Here is a 17,872-nt window from a genome sequence, read left to right on the forward strand (position 1 = left end):
GAGGTGGGAGGGAAGGGATGGTAGGGGAAAAACAAAAGAGGAGGCAACAATGCTTGATAAGAAATGTACTCATTACTTTGCTCATGTAACTGTAACCCCTCTGTACTGTATTTTCACAATAAAAAAACTTACTAAAAATTGGTACGTCTTTTCTTAATTGTCAAGGTGATGTACAGAAGGGTTAAAGTTATATAAGTAAGTTTTAGTGAATACATTCCTTATTGAACTTGTTACCCCTTCCCTCATTTTTCTCCTACTTTCCCTCCCCCTCGGAACCCTTCCCGCTGTTGTACGGATTATTTCCAACATATTGTCTTGTGAGCAGCACTGTTTTGTTACAGATTTTTAGGATTATATTTCCTCTGGCTCTATGCATTATTAAAGATAAATCAAGAATGTATAATTTTAACTTTCTTCTCATGTTAAAATTATTTTGTGGACTTGATGATGAGTCTGGAATTTTAAGTTTCTTATGGAAAAAAAGAGAAAATGAGTAATTGGTACAGAAGAGTAGTCTAAATTGTTGCCATTATTTTAATAATCAATATTTTTCATTTCAATGACTAAAAGGTGTTTATCTACTTTTTGCTGATATTAAAATTTGTCTTTATTTCATCAAAAGCTGTTCATAAGTCCTTTTTTAGTGTTTTAATTAGAAGTAGATAAGAAGAAAGCCACCCAACCTATTATTTTCTTAATGGGTCAGTGTGGAGGACAAATCTTGGTTTCAAACCAACAAAACCACAGTAATTCCTTCTTTATACCACTTCAAGGACTACTCAGAAGAAAATGTTTAAGTATATCTGACTTCTTCATGACACTTCAAACAAAACAATATAGTTCCCATGACCTCTTATGTTCATACGATGTAAATGCTCTGTGCAAAATTCAAGACATGATTACATGTCTGATTTTTAAGTAAATATTCTATATCCAGAGAAATAATGTCGCATACAAAACCATCATCATTGATTCAAGACATTTCTCAAGTTTCTGTGACCCAAACTTTATTCTTTCAGGGTACATTTCAGTTTTCAGAATAGTCAAAAGTCATCCTTTTCCAAGCAAGTAGTAAAGCTAGTGATAGTAGTTTTTGATATGTCATGAAAATAAACATAACTTTTTCCCTTAAACGTGCATACGCATTTTATTTATGTACATTCATGATTATCTTTTTTTTTGCAGAGCTGAGAACTGAACTTAGGGCTTTTTACTTGCCAGGCAAGTACTTTTTCATAAGCTAAAACCCCAACCCATGATTATCTAATTTTGTACTGTATCTTGTAGAGATTTTTATTTATGTTAAAAATGTATTAAATGTTAACTTAATAAATATGAACTCATACAATAATCTTTGTGATTATTATTACCATTGTATGTTTTGTAATTTTTCTTTAAATAATTGTACAAGAAGTATCAATGCACTATGTCAATTTATGTGTAATATGTAGATAGATAGATAGATAGATAGATAGATAGATAGATCAGGTTCAGTGACCATTGCTTGTTTTATAGATAAGAAACTGAGCCAGGCGCTGGTGGCTCACACCTGTAATCCTAGCAACTCAGGAGGCTGAGATCTGAGGATCATGGTTCAAAGCCAACCCAGGCAGCAAAGTCTGTGAGACTCTTATCTCCAGTAAACCACCAGGAAACGGGAAGTGGCGCTGTGGCTCAACTGGTAGAATGCCAGCATTGAGCTGAAGAGCTGAGGGATAGTGCCAACGCCCAAAAAAAAAAGAAAAGAAAAAGAAACTGAAGCACAGAAAGTTCAAGCAATTTGCCCGAAGTAAAATAGCTAGATTAGGATGGGAACTAGATGCATCCTCAGAGGGTCTGGCTGGGTGATATGAGCGATCTCCCTACCATTCTATCATGATTCATTTAGAAGGAATAAATTAACAGATTGATCTAAAAGGCAACTGTCCACTGAGGGAAAAGATAATGAAGTGCGCTAAGAAGAAAAAGTCAGGTAAGGATAACCTGGTAGGAGAAATCCCAGAAAAGGTCAATTCAGACTCAATCTTTGCTAAAAACTAAATTGCATCTTCAATATAATCAACTTCAACTTCACATCATCAGCTAGTGTAAGAACTTGGTTTATTTGCCAGTGAATTTTTCATTTGATAGTTTATGTGTGGTAAATTTAATCTTAGGCTTGCTTTCAGGGTCACTCCACGAATTGTATCCAGAAAATTTAAAATAACTTGGGTGACTTATCATGAAGATGTGTCAACATACACCTATCAAATCGAATTCAAAAATTATATCAGGCACTTGTGGCTCAAGCCTATACTTCCAGCTAGTCGGGAGGCTAAAATCTGAGGACTGTGGCTTGAAGCCAGACCAGACTCTTATCTACAATTAAGCACCAAAAGAAGTCCAGAAGTGGTAGAGCAATAGCCTTGTGCACAAAAGCTCAGGGACAGCACCCAGACACTGAGTTTAAGCCCAAGGATGACACCAAAAATGAAATAAAATAAATAAAGCAAAATTAAGTTTTAATTTCATGCTAAAGAAAACTTAAATCTGAAGTTTTTGAAGTTCTTTTGGACACTGTTCTCCTCTATGACAAATGATAAGTTGGAATTTTATTTTGTACTGCTCCTCCTCCATTTTTTTAGTTCAGTTGTTTGACAGGCACTTTATTTCCAGTAATTCCTTTAAATCTTAAAGGGCAAAAAGATAATTATGCTTTTTATCTGAGGACATACATGTCAAATGACTTCATTATGTGCCCTTGAGGCAAAATAATTATAATACCATTTATTCTTACAACCCGTCCATTAGATAACTAACAAAGCCAGATATGTACAGAAGGATGTTAACTACAGAAATAAGCTAATTATTGGAAGCTATTTTTTGAAATATTTTAAATTAGTTTTCCTCTTCTTGCCATCAATCAATCCCATTGGATAATTGGTACTTTCCAAATGGCGTCTAAAAGGAGGATAAAAATGGAAAAAAAAAATGTAAGGACATATATGTACCTCAGTGATAAGAAATCTAGTATACCAAGAAACTAAAGACAAAAATATGAATATATGTTTGCTTTAATAGGAGTATTGTATATACCAGAAGAATAACAGTACATAAATCAGAGCTTTTGTATGTAACAGAAAATAAAGTGGAAACAGATTTCTTTATGATAAAGAAGACAAACCCTTTCATCCACATAGTAAATACAGTGTTTAAGACCTACAGAAAAACAAAATCTCTATTGATAGTTATGAATGAAAAGTTATAACAAGAGAGACATGTATTTGGAAGCAAAGAGTATATTCTTCAAAAACAATTTCTCAGCTGGATGCTGGTAGCTCACAGCTGTAATCCTAGCTACTCAGGAGGCTGAGATCTGAGGATCACAGTTCAAAGTCAGCCCTGGCATGAAAGTCCATGAGACAGTTATCTTCAATATACCTCCAGAAAACCAGAAGTGGTGCTGTGGCTCAAGTGGTAGAGCACTAGCCTTGAGCTGAAGAGCTCAGGGACAATGCCCAGGCCCAGAGTTCAAGCCCCATAACTGATTAGAAAAAATTCTCCTTAATTTATTAATTACATTAATGCAATCCCAACAAAGTTTATTAATTTAACAAAATTGTTTTAAGTTTCACCTCAAACAACCGATAAGGATAGAAAATAAATTTTAAATAAACATGCTTTTGTAATGCTACCTGTATAAGGATAAATAGATCCATTGGGACAAAAGATAGTTCAGAAAGAATAACTGTTAAACATATACAATATTATTTTACTATATAGTGAGGCAGTCTAACAAACTAGGGAACAATGGAAGTTCTTTTTAATAAATTGCATTGGAACAATTGCTGCATATGGGGGAAACAAAATCAGATCAGATCCTTTATGTGCATAGCAATAAAATTTCAAATGGCATTAAAGGGTTAAGTGTAAATTAACAAAACAAATTTGTTACAAATCAGAAATGAAGTTTTACAATATCTCTGAAGGAGAAAGGATTTCCCAAACTGAGAGATAAAGAAATTAAAAACAAAGAAAATGAGTGACAAATTTGACTACTAAAATGTTTGTTGTTTTCTTACTTTCTTGTGGCATAGAGGCTGGAACCCAGGGTCTTGTGCATGTTAAACAAGTACTTTTCCAGTGAACTACATCCCCAGATGTACAAAGTTAAACCTTGTGTGTCAAAAAAGATAATGGCAAAGGAGGAGGCAACAATGCTGGATAAGAAATGTACTCATTATCTCATTATCTTGCCCATGTAATTGCAACCCCTCTATATTGTATTTTCACAATAAAAAAATTTATCCCAGCACCTAAGATTAGACCTTAAAAAAAAGGGTAATAGCACCCAGCTGCCAGTGGTTCATACTTCTATTCCTAGCTATTCAGGAAGCTAGGGCTCAGAAGACTTCATCTCTGAAAGAAAAAAAGCAAGGCTACAGGTATGGCTCAAGTGGTGGAATACCAGCCATGATCAAAAGAGCCAAGCAAAAGAGACAGGTCCTGAGTTCAAGCCCTAGTACTACCATGCCAAAAAAGAAAAAGAAAGTATATAGCAGATGAAGGTTAGTATGCAAAAAGATTATAATGCATTAAGAAAAACAGTAAGACATAAACTAAGTGAGAAAGTATACACATAGCCAAACACAAAGAGCCAATTCATGAATTAAGAAATAGAATTGCAAATTTAAAAAATAGAATCACTTAATACTCATATAAAATGGCAATTGCTAAACATGAAAACTAAAACATGACAAATTAAAAGATAAGTGTAAACACAAAATAAATAATAGTATACCAAATGTGAAGTAGAATTATTTTTTAGCAAGTTTACCCAATTTTAGGGTAGGTACCTTTCTGATAAATATATAAATTGGAATAACCATTTTGAAACTTAGTGTAATAATCATATATGTGTTATGAATCTGAAATTGTTTGTATTTTCTGACCTAGAAATTACATAAGGAAACAGTCACAGAAGCAACAAAACTTTTTTTTTCAGTCGTGGGGCCTGAACTCTGGGCCTGGGCACTGTCCCTCAGCTCTTCAGCTCAAGGCTTGCACTCTACCACTTGAGCCACAGCACCACTTCCAGCTTTTTCCATTTATGTGATGCTGAGGAATCGAACCCAGGGCCTCATCCATGCAAGGCAAGCTCTCTACCACTGAGCCACCTTCTCAGCCCCTCAAGAAAACTTTTATATTCTGGAATATTAACTATGGTAAAATAATCTTAAAATGGAATGATATAAATGTCAAAAAGATTATGACAAAAATATATATTCACTATCTCACAGCTATTCTACTCCCTTCAAATTATTATCATTTTTTGTTGGTGCTGGTCCTGGGGCTTGAATTCAAGGCCTGGGTACTGTCTTTGAGTTATTTTGCTCAAGGCTAGTGCCCTACCACTTGAACCACACCTCCACTCCCAGCTTTTTGATGGTTAACTGGAGATAAGAGTGTTACAGACTTTCCTGCTCAGGCTGGCTTTGAACCACAATCCTCAGATCTCAACCCTCTTGAGTAGCTAGGATTATAGGCATGAATTATGGGCACCCAACCTTTAAATTATTTTTAAGAATATTGTGAGGATTTTTTTCATACCTAATGGGAAAACCACAAAATATATGATAAAAGCATATATACACTAACAACAAATGCAAAATATTCACTAAAATTTTAATAGTAGTTATCTTTAGATTGTAAAATTATAGATGATTTCTTGTTCAGGCCATTCTCTATGTTTTTCAAATTTTCTAACATGATCAAGTATAATGAAGCATTTTTAATAGGCTTATACAAAAAAATCTAGGTTTAGAGAAAATAATTGAAAGAAAAATTTCTCACTTTAAATGAAGGTGAGCAAGTGTATAAATGAAAAACTTCCATTTTGCTTTATGAGATTTTACTTTCTAAAACTGAATAGACTAAAAAGCTATATCTGAAAACCATGATTGAGACATTTAGAACTGAACAAAGGGACAAGCCTGGTTTGAAAGTACAACTTAAAGTACAGTCTGAAAGGACGATGACGTGTTATCTCTACAATAAAAACACAAAAACTAAAGCCCACTCAAATCTTTGTGGTTAAAAGGAATGAAAAAAAGATAGAGTGAGAAACCATGGAGTCAAATCTGCAATCAAACTAATTACATGGATTATTCCAAAACAAAATTTTGTAGTCACAGTGTAGTACCAATAAGAGGTAATAAAGTGCTTATATGTATCTAAAAGGACCTTGGCTTTATAAGGTGAAGAAATGGATAGAAGGTCATGTGTCCTTGTGACTTGCCTCTGCAGCAGTCTGGCTATCACGTTAAAAATCTTTGAAGCACTAGGGCACCATCAAAAGACACAGGAAGGGAACTCCCAACTTGCTTACTACTTTATGCTACTTCATGAGGACATTTTCGGAGAGGAGTAAAGGTAAAAAACTAGCCACTTTGGGTAGAAACTTAAATGTTTGAGAATTTCACACTTATTGTGTGAACCGAATGTACATTTGAAAGTAGAGACCATAAGTGCTTCAGTAATGTCTGGAGGACCAGTGAGGTTGTAGCCTTTGGTGTGTCTGTCACACAGTGTCTGCTGTTCTCTCTCCCCTAACTCACGCTTCTTGTGAACCTTTACATTTATCTCAAGGTTAAAGATTGCTTTCTCCAGCTTTGTTAGCTTTCCTAAAGCAGCCACTTTCAGTAAGTCTTCTTCTTTAAAAAAATTGTATATAAATATAGATGTATATATGTATAATATGCATATAATATATACTATAATACTATAAACAATATATTATATATCTACATAGACATATATTTAACTGCAATGCATCTTGATCAATGGCACTTCTTCCATATTTCTCTCCCATCCCTCCCAACCCAATCCTTCCCTCATTTTTCCTAGTTTCATAGGATATGCATTGAATATTATGGACCCTAAGAATCCCAGTTGGCTTTCCTTGCTCTTTTGGGTCTCATTTGGAAAAATCAACCACATAAGCAAAACAAAAGATCCAGAATAGGGCTGGGAGGTGTATGTAGCTCAGTCAATGGTAAAGCAGCTGAGACCCTGGGCTCCACTGACAGGCATATATTTACATAAACACATACACATAGAAATTAAATCGAAAAAATTCAGAGGCTTCCACTCATTTGCTTTCAAGTTTTTATAATAAAATTATTTAATGTGTGCTTAGAACTGCCACAAACAAGACAATCTTTTTTTGGTACCAGTTCTAGGGTTTGAACTCAAGACATGAGCTACTCAACAGCTCAGAACTGTCCCTGAGCTTTTGTGCTCAATGTTAGCACTATACCACTTACGCCACAGCTCCAATTCTGTTTTTTAGATGGTTAAAGAGTCTCACAGCCTTGGAAGTAAAGCTGTGGCTCAAGTGGTAGAACACTTAGCTGAAGAGCTCAGAAACAGTGCCCAGGCCCAGAGTTCACATCCCGTGACTAACAAAAAATAAAAATAAAATAAAAAGAGTCTCACAGCCTTTCCTGTCCAGGCTAGCTTCGAACAGCAATCCTTACATCTCAACCTCCTGAGTAGCCAGGATTACAAGCATGAGCCACTAGTACCCAGCTCAAGACCATTATGTTTAAAGAAACATAAAATGAAAATCCTCTAACAGAATTGATAGTATTTTTTTTCTTTGAACCAGAAAGAATCATTAAGTACTGAACTCAGTACAAAAATCTTTCTTTGTTTTGTTTCTGTCCAGAACTTAATGGTTAAGATTAGGTATTTTTATCTTGCTGACAGTGCTCAAACTGGTTTCTCCTTCAGAAATGTCTCTATGAGTACTAAAATATATCCTCTAAAAAGATAAAAATGTAATAATACTGCCAAATGGCTTAGATTTACTGAACATGCACTGAGTCTGGTCCAATGCTCACCTTTTCACATACATTATGGCATTTAATCCTCATGACATAGTTTTTATTTTTTATTTATTTATTATTTGTGAACATACTGTACAGAGGGGTTACAATTACATGGGCAGGATAATGTGTACATTTCTTACCAAGCATTGCAGCCTCCTCCTTTGGTTTACCCTTCACAATGACATAGTTTTTAAAATGATGCCCATTTGATAGATAAGAAAACTGAGAAACTCTGAGATTCATTTGCTGGTATCACACCCTAGCATCTATTACTGAAAATTAGGCTTCAAATCTGCCAGCTTCTGGAGGTCTGGAGCAAAGATTCGAGTTCCTATTCAAAACTGCCTAAGCAAAGAGCAAGACTGAATCATAACAAGGGTGTTTTCCATCTATGCTCTTTACAATTCTTGTCAGTTCTGGCTTTTATTGAAAAGGGTCATACTTCTGAAACCTTTTACCCACTATACAACTCCAGTAATGGAAACTAACTCAGCAGATCCAGAGAGGCAGACACACACACACACACACACACACACACACACACACACACACACACACACACACCAGCATCCTGATCTAACTGGTATTACATTCTTAAAGTAATGGGCTCCATTTCTTACTTTTCTGTCTCCCCCGAATTTACTGCTCTCTTCCTTTGGGATAAAATGTCCAAATCTGCTTGTGGCCTCTACTAGACATCAAAACAGTAATCCAGAGCAGTGATGTTTCTCAGAATGAAAGAAAATTCCAGGGCACATTTTCCCACTGTGAAGGGCATTCCACACAATCCATAAAAGTCCTGTTCAGCACATAGGCCATTTCATGGTCACCATATGCCTCCGTTCAATCTAAGGAAGTCTTAGGGCCATGGATGTGGGGAGGAAGAGGCCTCCATGAGCTATGGCCACCTGTGCTTCCTCCTGCCTTGATAAAAAAAAACATATGTATTACCCCCACCCTCAGCAGTCCCAGGCCACACATGTAGCCAGGCTACCACCATAATGTACTCACAGCACACACAAGCAGTACACTCCTGGAACACTCTCGCTGTCTCTCAACAAATAGCTGCCATCAAGTCCCCTGGCAAGCAGTAGCTTCTCCCCAGTCTCCCGGCTGATCTTGCCATGATACACAGTCACTGCCTCCATGGCTTGATGTATTCAAGAGGGCCAAGGACAGAGATGGTAAAAAGGAAATATTAGTGGTGCTGTTGCCGCCAGGCACAAATCAGCCACCTGACTCCCAGTTCAGCCAGATGTGTGTGTGTGTGTGTGTGTGTGTGTGTGTGTGTGCGCGCGCGTGCGCGTGCGCATGTTTGTATGTGAGAGAAAGAGAGCAAGAGCAAGAGAGAGAGCTCAAAGAACAGGATGTTGTCTACCTGTCTTCTCACACTTCAATTAAAATGAACTCAGCAATTTAGCAACTAATGTCCCATAGAAATTGCCATGGCATTTGATCATCTGCTCAAATTCCAACACAGGGTTCAAGTGGAAAGGACAAAAACCTTGGAGAAACCTCAGGAGATTTGAGTTATACTGGTAATGCAAACAGATTTTGTTAAAACCCTTAGTAATCATTCTATCCTCCTTAGCCTGCTACCTTTAGAGTCACCAAGCAAGGCTTAACTAGTTTCCGAAGGAGTTGATACAGACAAATTTACATGTCATACTGTGGGACAAAGTGAAACTGACAAAGTAAAAAGAATAAAAGCTCTATGATCAAAACACTAGAACTAGGGCTGGGATGTAGCTCAGTGGCAAAGTGCTTGCCTAGTAAGTGCAACATCCTGGGTTTGATCCCCAGTACCAAAAAAGAAAAGACAAAAAAATACAGTTAAAAACACTAGAACTATTAACATGCAATCACAACTGAACACTGCCCTTGAGTAAGTTCTTCTACTCTGTCTTCCTGCCTCATATGATTCTCTTCAACAGTCTTTTTCTTTTTTTTGTGGTAATGAAGATTGAAGCCAGTGCCTTGCACATGCTTACTAACACTTTTCCACTTGAGCCATGCCCCAGCTCTTTGGTTAGTACATTGTTTTTGAGTTAAGCACCTCACTAACTTTGTCCAGCCAGCCACCAATATCCAGTCCTCCTGCTTCCTATCCCATGCTGCATATGAACCACCACATCTTACTGTCCAATTGAGCAATCTTTTTATTTTTAGTTTTTACAATACTAGGAATAAAGAATCCAGAGACACACATGAAGCATAGTGCCATTGAACCACACCCCCAGCCTCCTGAATAAACTTTTGTTGCTCTTTTTGTCAGTTGTGATGCCTGAACTCTGGTCCTGGGCGCTGTCCCTCAGCTCTTCAGCTCAAGGCTAGCACTCAATTACTCACAGAGCCACTTCTGGCTTTTTCTGCTTATGTGGTGCTGAGGAATTGAACTCTGGGCCTCATGCATGCGAGGCAAGCACTCTACCACTAAGCCACCTTCTAGCTCCCTGTATAATATTGTTCTTAACTAAATATTGATGTTTTTGCAGTCCTGGAATTGAACTCCAGGACTGAGTGCTGTTCCTGCACTTCTTTTTGCACAAAGCTAGTGCTTTACCACTTAAACCAGAGCTCCACTTCTGGCTTTTTTTCTGCAGACCTGGGGATTGAATTCAGGGCCTGGTCACTGACCCTGAGCTTTTTTTGCACAAGGCTAATGCTCTATCACTTGAACCACAGATCCACTTCCAGTTTTTGGTGGTTAATTAGAAATAAAAGTTTCATTGACTTGTCTGCCCTGGTTGGCTTCAAACTACAAGCCTAAAATTTTGGCCTCTTGAATAACTAGAATTAGAAGTATGAGACTGGTGCCCATCCACAAATACTGCTTATTTTTCCCTAACACCTTATTCAAGATCCCAAAGTACTTGCTGAAGTACAAAACACCCAATGTTATGTCCAAAGATGTCCAATATTTACTTGATATGTTCTAGGTGAGAGAATGGATTGGATTATGTGAAGTTGGTGCTTTGTCTTTATGTGGATTTGTATGTTTTCTCTGGTATACAGGACTTGATTTTCAGCACTTTATTCCTAAAATCTCTTTTAAGTCATTGTGTAAGTATTGATCATTGTAATGTACCTTTTCACCAGGACCACAACTTGAACGCAGGGTCTTATACTTTTAGTCACATGTTGGTGCTCTATTACCTGAGCTTCCCACTCCATGTAATGTAACTTTCATTCTTGGTTCTAGAGAATGATTTTTGGTAGCTAATTTTTGACCAAAAAAAAACTTTTTTAAAAAATTTTTAAAAAATTTGTATTATGAAAATACCGTACAGAGGAGTTACCATTACATGGGCAAGATAATGACTACATTTCTTATCAAGCATTTTTGCTTCCTCCTTTGTTTCCCCTTCCTATCCCTTCCCATACCCCGCTCCCCCCACCCCTACCCTTCTTCCCACCCCCCCCCGGCCAGTTGTAAAGTTCGTTTTCCAACATAACGACTTGTACATCTCATTGTTGCAATGGGTCCACCTGTATCCCTATTTAAACGATTTTTTATTTCCTTCTCTAAAATAGTGTTACATTTATTTCAAAACGTGCTAAGTAATATTTCCCAAACAACTTCCTCTAATTTTACCAGAGGAAAGCTTAAAGCTGAACAGTCATTCATATTGAGGGAGAGGCAGAAAGGGAAAGAATAAGCACATAGGGAGGTGTTGTCCTTTCTCTGTCCTGAAAACCCTGGAAAACAACTTGACTGAAAATTGTTCATCCTTAGTAACTAAAGTGTAAACAAAAGTTTCCTACAGTCATTTTCTACACTAAGAATGAATAATCAAATGATGTTGAAGTGACAACCAGAATGGCACAATGGCTTCTCATATGACTCTAAGGAACTGAGCAAAGATTATCTCATCAGCATCCCACCTCAGGTTTTTGCCCAGCTCTCTCTTAGCCCTTTGAATGCTTTGAGTTATGGAAGAATTGATCTTATTCCTGTTAAAAAACTTCATAAGACCAGGTACTGGTGGCTCATGCCTGCCATCCTAGCGACTCAGAATGCTGAGAATCTGAAGATTGCTGTTTGAAGACAGCCTGAGCAAAAAAGTCTAGGAGACTTTTATCTTCAATTAACCACCAGAAAATCAGAAGTGGAGCTGTGGCTCAAAGTGGTAGTGCACTAGCCTTGAGCAAAAAGAGTTCAGGAAAACTTACCCTCCCCCTAAAAAAAACTTCATAAGTTAGTCCACACTAGACTCTTCACAGAAGCAAATTGTTATCTCTGAAAAATTAATTATAATGGTGACATTTCAAATAGGAAAAGATAAGACAGGGAACAGTATCCTCTTACACGTGTCCATAGAAATAACATCCCACCTCCCACCACCTCCCAAGGGAACTGTGAGAACACTCAGTGTTACATAGGTTAAAAACAAATCCTAACCTTTTGTTGTCCCTGAGCAACTCTGAACAAATCATCCACAAACTTAAGAATAGAGCAACCCACATCTGACAGCACAAGCACACCATGTATTCTTCTTTTCTGTCTCTGTTTTGTTCTGTGTTACTAAAATAGTACACCTGTCAAAGCATCCAAGTACAGTGGGGTTCAGCACAACTAAAACTGTATTAAAAAACAGATAAATTATAAGGTAATAGTACAACTCTTACATCCAGTACTTCTTTGTCATCTCACAAATGAGCTGACAGCTAAGCCAGCCCACTAGTGCAGTGTTGATGAAAAATACTTATCTTCACTCTTACGTTACACTGGTACAAAACCTGACTTTAGCAAATTCAAAGCTTTACCCTGATCCTGAAATATACAGAAAAATGAAAATGACATGGTTATCTTCCTTCTTTCATGTTATACCCACAAGAGAGATAAAGAAGAAAAGTGAGACCAGGAAGTAATGGAGAAAATAAAAGTATCAATAGACCCAAAAGTTAAGGAACAGGCTCTAAGATCAAGTACATATTAATAGAAGCTGAGGAATCTGATTGTTTATTGTCTATCTCTTCCAATTAATTATAAAGTCCTCTGTGGAAGGGTTTTTTTTAATTTAATTTAATTTTTTTGTGGACATACTGTACAGAGGGTTTTATATACCTTGTTCACCACTGTATCTTCAGTATCTAGTACACAGTAAATGCTAATGTATTTTTGAGTGAATGAATAAAGTTTATGGTCCCAAGAAAATAAAAGAAGAGTAGGGCACAGTGGCTTTAGCCTGTAATTCTAATTACTTGGGAGTAAGAGATAGGGAAATCATGATTTGAAGCTAGCCAGGCAAAAATAAATGTACATAGACTCCATCACCACTAATGACTGAATGCAATGGTTCCTGCCTGTCATCCCAGCAACAGAGGCACACACAAATACAAGGATTTGGTCTAAGCATGAAGCAAGACCTTATCTCAAAAATAACTAGTGAGCTGGGCACCAGTGGCTCACACCTATAATCTTAGCTACTCAGGAAGCCGATCTCTGTGGATCATGGTTCAAAGCCAGGTAAAGCAGGAAGTCCATGAGATCTTTATCACCAATTAACTACCTTTTAAAACGTTAGATGTGGGGCTGTGGCTCAACTGCGATAGCATAAGCGTTGAGCAAAGAGAATGTATAGAAACATTACTTAGGCCCTGAGTTCAAATCCCAGGACCATAACAAAAAAACATAATAACCAGTGCTAAAAGGGGCTAGCAGGAAGTTGGCTCAAATAATAGTGTACTTGCCTAGTAGGTACAAGGCCTTAGTTCAAACTCCTGTACTGAAAAAATAAACAAAGGTACACTCTCTCATCTAGAGAAAAGTGAGTATGTCCTCTGACCCATCTTCCACACTCTATGTTTTGCCATTCAATTGTTTCCTCTTGGAATCTCATTATCTTCATCTGTGAAATGGAATTGAAGCAGATGACCCTTAAGGTTACTTTTACTCTAAAAATTCGTGTTTTAAATAAAAATCAAAGGTGTTTCTTTAGAGAGAAACAGAAAAGGACTCAAATCACTTTTATGCTAGAAACAAGATCAAACAATAGGGGAAAAAACCTTGTTCTTGTTTTAAAATAACCTAAGAAATAAAAACTGTAGAATCTAGGAAGAAAGCTTCACAATTTAAAGAAAACTACAACCTTTTAGAGTATAGCTGCCATTTAAATAAAGCACAAAAGCATTGAAAGTAAGAAACTGTCATCCAAGGTTCAAAGTGTCTTCTTATCTAAACCTGTCACCTCCTCAGGTCTCTGAGAGGTGACGGAATTTTGCATGTGTATACCCCATCTGAGGTGATAATTGTCTTCATTTCAAAAACCCTAGGCTATTCTCAGACCCAGACAGATTAAAAACATGATGCCAATGGTGGTCAGTTTTATACAGTGGCTCTGACATTTTAAAATCTTTTTCTGTAACCTTTCAAAACTAACTTTGTTCTTCCACTAGCTCATCTATAAGTGTGAATTCTCCTGTGAAAGCGTTATAATGTTGTCACATGTGGTGAGTTTACACATTCTCTCCACACTTCATAAAGTTCACTTCCTTTTTAAAGCAAGATAAAAACGTCTTAATATCTTTAAAAAAATAAAGAGTATATCCCTTGGTAATACCTGGTTTACTTATGTGTAGCTAATAATTGGCTTACTGATGTGACTACTATTTTTTTAAGTCAGAGACTAAAGACAGGTACTTGTACTTAAGCCTGTTTAAAATATATTTCGTTTTCAAGGCCAAGCGTTAGTGAGTCACGCCTATAATCCTAGCTACTTGGGAGGCTGAGATTTGAGGACTGCAGTCCAAAGCCAGCCAGACAGGAAAGTCCATGAGACTTTTATATCCAATAAACTACTCAAAAGAAGCCAGAAGTAGAGCTGAGTCTCAAATGGTAGAGCACTAGACTTGAGCAAAAGCTCAAGGACAGCACCCAGGTCCTCATTCAAGCCCCAGGACTGGCACAAAATAAATAAACATGTTTATTTTTTCAGTCATTTATGAACATCCAATAACATATGCCAAATTATGGAGTAGATATTTATTTTTATTATTTTTACACGTTTTTTATTGTAAAAATAGTGTACAGAGGGGTTACAGTTACATGAGTAAGGTAATGAGTACATTTCCTATTGAGCATTGTTACCTCCTCCTTTGTTTTTCTCCTTCCATGCCTTCCCTCCCCATGGAGCAGATATTTTAAATGTAGAAAAATGGTGTACCTATACTTAAGTGCTCACTGCCCAGTGAAGCAAGCAAACAGATTATTGTAATTTACTGAAAGGCTGTATTATAGTTTGAAAATGAAATGCCTCCCATAGGCCTATGTATGAAATGCTGTGCTCCAGATATTGGCATTTTTAGGGGAGGTAATAAAAACTGTAGGCAATAGGGCTTAGCTGGGGGAAGTAGTTCACTAGGGTCATGCCTTCAAATGCTATATCCGATCTTTGGTCCTATTTTCCCTGTTTGCTTGCTATCATAAGATGATCTAGTCTGCTCATCCATACCTTCCATGCCATGATGCTTAGCTTCATATGGGCTCAGAAACAACAGAGCCAGCCATGATGGACTAATGTATCTGAAACCATGAATCATAATAAATCTTTTCTCCCTTATTTATGTCAAGTATGTTTCCACGTGATGTAGAAATAACTAATACAAGCTGTGCTAAAGGAAACTACAGGGCTCTAGGAGCACAGTAGTAGTACATGGAATTTAACTTATATCATCAGACTTCACAATCTATCTAGGATAGCAAGGTCTTAGTTTTCTTGTCTACTGGATATGGATTCTTTTACTTGTCCTGATTTTACCTCCTTCTATGACCTAAAGGAAATCTATTTTTTTTTTTGGTCCAGTCGTGGGGCCTGAACTCTGGGCCTGGGCGCTGTCCCTCAGCTCTTCAGCTCAAGGCGAGCGCTCTACCACTTGAGCCACAGCACCACTCCCAGCTTTTTTCTTTTTGCTTATGGGGTGCTGAGGAATCAAACCCAGGGCCTCAGGCATGCAAGGCAAAGCACTCTACCACTGAGCCACCTTCCCAGCCCCCCCTAAAGGAAATCTAAATGTGTGTGTGTGTGTGTGTGTGTGTGTGTGTGTTGGTCCTGAGGCTTGAGCTCAGGGCTTCAGTGCTATCCCTGAGCTGTTTTGTTCAAGACTAACACTCTTCCACTTGAGTCATGGAACCATATGTGGCTTTTTGGTGGTTAATTGGAGACAAGAGTCCCATGGACTTTCTTGCCTGGGCTGGCTTTGAATCATAATCCTCATATCTCAGCTTCCTCAGTAGCAAGGCATGAGCCACTAGTACCCAGCTAGGAAACCCAATTTTGGCTGAAACTCGGCATTGTTCTAAGATTCTGTGTCTCATTGGTTAATACTCATTGGAATGGTCTTAAGAGTCAAGCCTGTTTCCAAGCTTACAGGCCTGGAATCTGAATCATCAGTTGATCCATCCAAAGCAAGAGATCCATGTGTCCGTACTTCCAGCTACTCAGGAGGATTGCTTGAGACCAGGTGTTCATTGCTAATCTGGGCAACATAGTAAGACCTCATCTCATAAAAACTGTAAAAGCTATGTGCTGGTAGCTCACGCCTATAATCCTAGCCTAGGAAACTGAGATCTGAGGATCGTAGTTTGAAACCAGCCCAGGCAGAAAAGTCTGTGACTCTTATCTCCAATAAACTAGTCAGGAAAGGCCAGAAGTGGTGCTTTGGCTCAAGTGGTAAAATGCTGCTAGCCTTGCACAAAAGAGATCAGGAACAGCTTCCAAGGCAGAGTTCATGCCCTAGAACTGACAAAAAAAAAAAAAGAAGAAGAAAGAAAACTTTAAAAAGCCACGGATGACCATGGCTCACACTAGGTAGCTAATCCTGTAAACCTAGATGTCACAGTATCTGGCATCTAGTTAGCACCTCCCTTCCCCCTTCCTGTTTCCCTTTATAGAGTAAACCCTTTAGAGAGTGAAGCTTCTAATTTACCTCAAGGAGTATATCACTTCTGATACTGACTTCTTGCACATTCATTGCTTACTAACATCTACTCTGTGATCTGCTTCATTTTGGTTTGTAGAAATAACTTCACATTCCACTTCTCAACCCATGACAGACAAATAAATCATTGTGTAGCTCTTTTGGCCTCATCAACCTAGTTGCCTCTAGATAGTGATTGAATCATTTTTCTATGTCCTTTCATCTTGGGTGGGAACCCTCAGCATGTAAAAGTAATAAGCAAATACCACTTCTTGTAAAGAAGCTCTAACTTCTCATCTAAAAATCTGTTCTTTTGGGGTTGGAGATTTAGCTCAGTGGAAGAGCACTTACCTGGCAAGTGCAAGTCTCTGAATTTAGTTTTCAGCTCTAAAAAATCTGTTCTTTTTCTTAGAAACTCCTTACTAAAATTCAACCACTAGAATTTAATATAAAAGGTTAAAATCCAAAGAACTATTATTTTGTCTATATATTTTGTCTGAATGAAGGTCTTAAGAAACCTCTGGTATTTTATAGCATGAATTATCACTTCGATCTGCGAGTCACAAAAAGAAAAATTTAGTGAGGAATGACATAAATAAGACTATATTTCCATAAGTAGATTTGTAAACAAATATTGTAATCTAGTAAATGAAACAGCTAATGGTAGATAGTTGTGGAGGGAGGACCAGTACTGGGGCTTGAGCTCAGGATCTATGGTTCACCTTGCTTGCTCACAGGTAGCTCTGTACCACTTGAACAATGACATCATTCTGTCTTTTTACTGGTTAATTGGGACTATAGCCTCATGGATTTTTTTGCCCAATTCTCCAGATCACAGCCTTTCAGTAGCTAGGATTATAGGCATGAACCAAAGATGCCCAAATGGTATAATTCTTTTTTCCCCTTAATTTTAAATGAGTAAAGAATCATTTACTAATTTATACCATTTGATATACAGAATCTATCAAAAATGATATTCTGCATGACAAAAATATTATGGACCAATTGATGAAAAGACTGAGAACTATTGTAGGGTGAAAATTTTCCTTTTTTCTTCTAATAGAACAGGATTTCATTAAAGA

General features: G+C 37.4%; 1 protein-coding gene across 1 annotated transcript in view; it reads right to left on the bottom strand.

Moving 5' to 3' along the window:
- Window positions 1-9,150, bottom strand: part of Sh2d1a (SH2 domain containing 1A) — a 25,969-nt gene extending 16,819 nt beyond the window's left edge. Inside the window, exon 1 of the mRNA XM_013018158.1 lies at window positions 8,883-9,150. Within this exon, the coding sequence (XP_012873612.1) occupies window positions 8,883-9,019 (137 nt within the window). The 5' untranslated portion in view covers window positions 9,020-9,150. The remainder of the gene's footprint in view (window positions 1-8,882) is intronic.
- Window positions 9,151-17,872: the final 8,722 nt, after the last annotated feature.

The sequence above is a fragment of the Dipodomys ordii genome, unplaced genomic scaffold (genome assembly GCF_000151885.1).
Source record: "Dipodomys ordii isolate 6190 unplaced genomic scaffold, Dord_2.0 Scaffold38, whole genome shotgun sequence".
NCBI lineage: Eukaryota > Metazoa > Chordata > Mammalia > Rodentia > Heteromyidae > Dipodomys > Dipodomys ordii.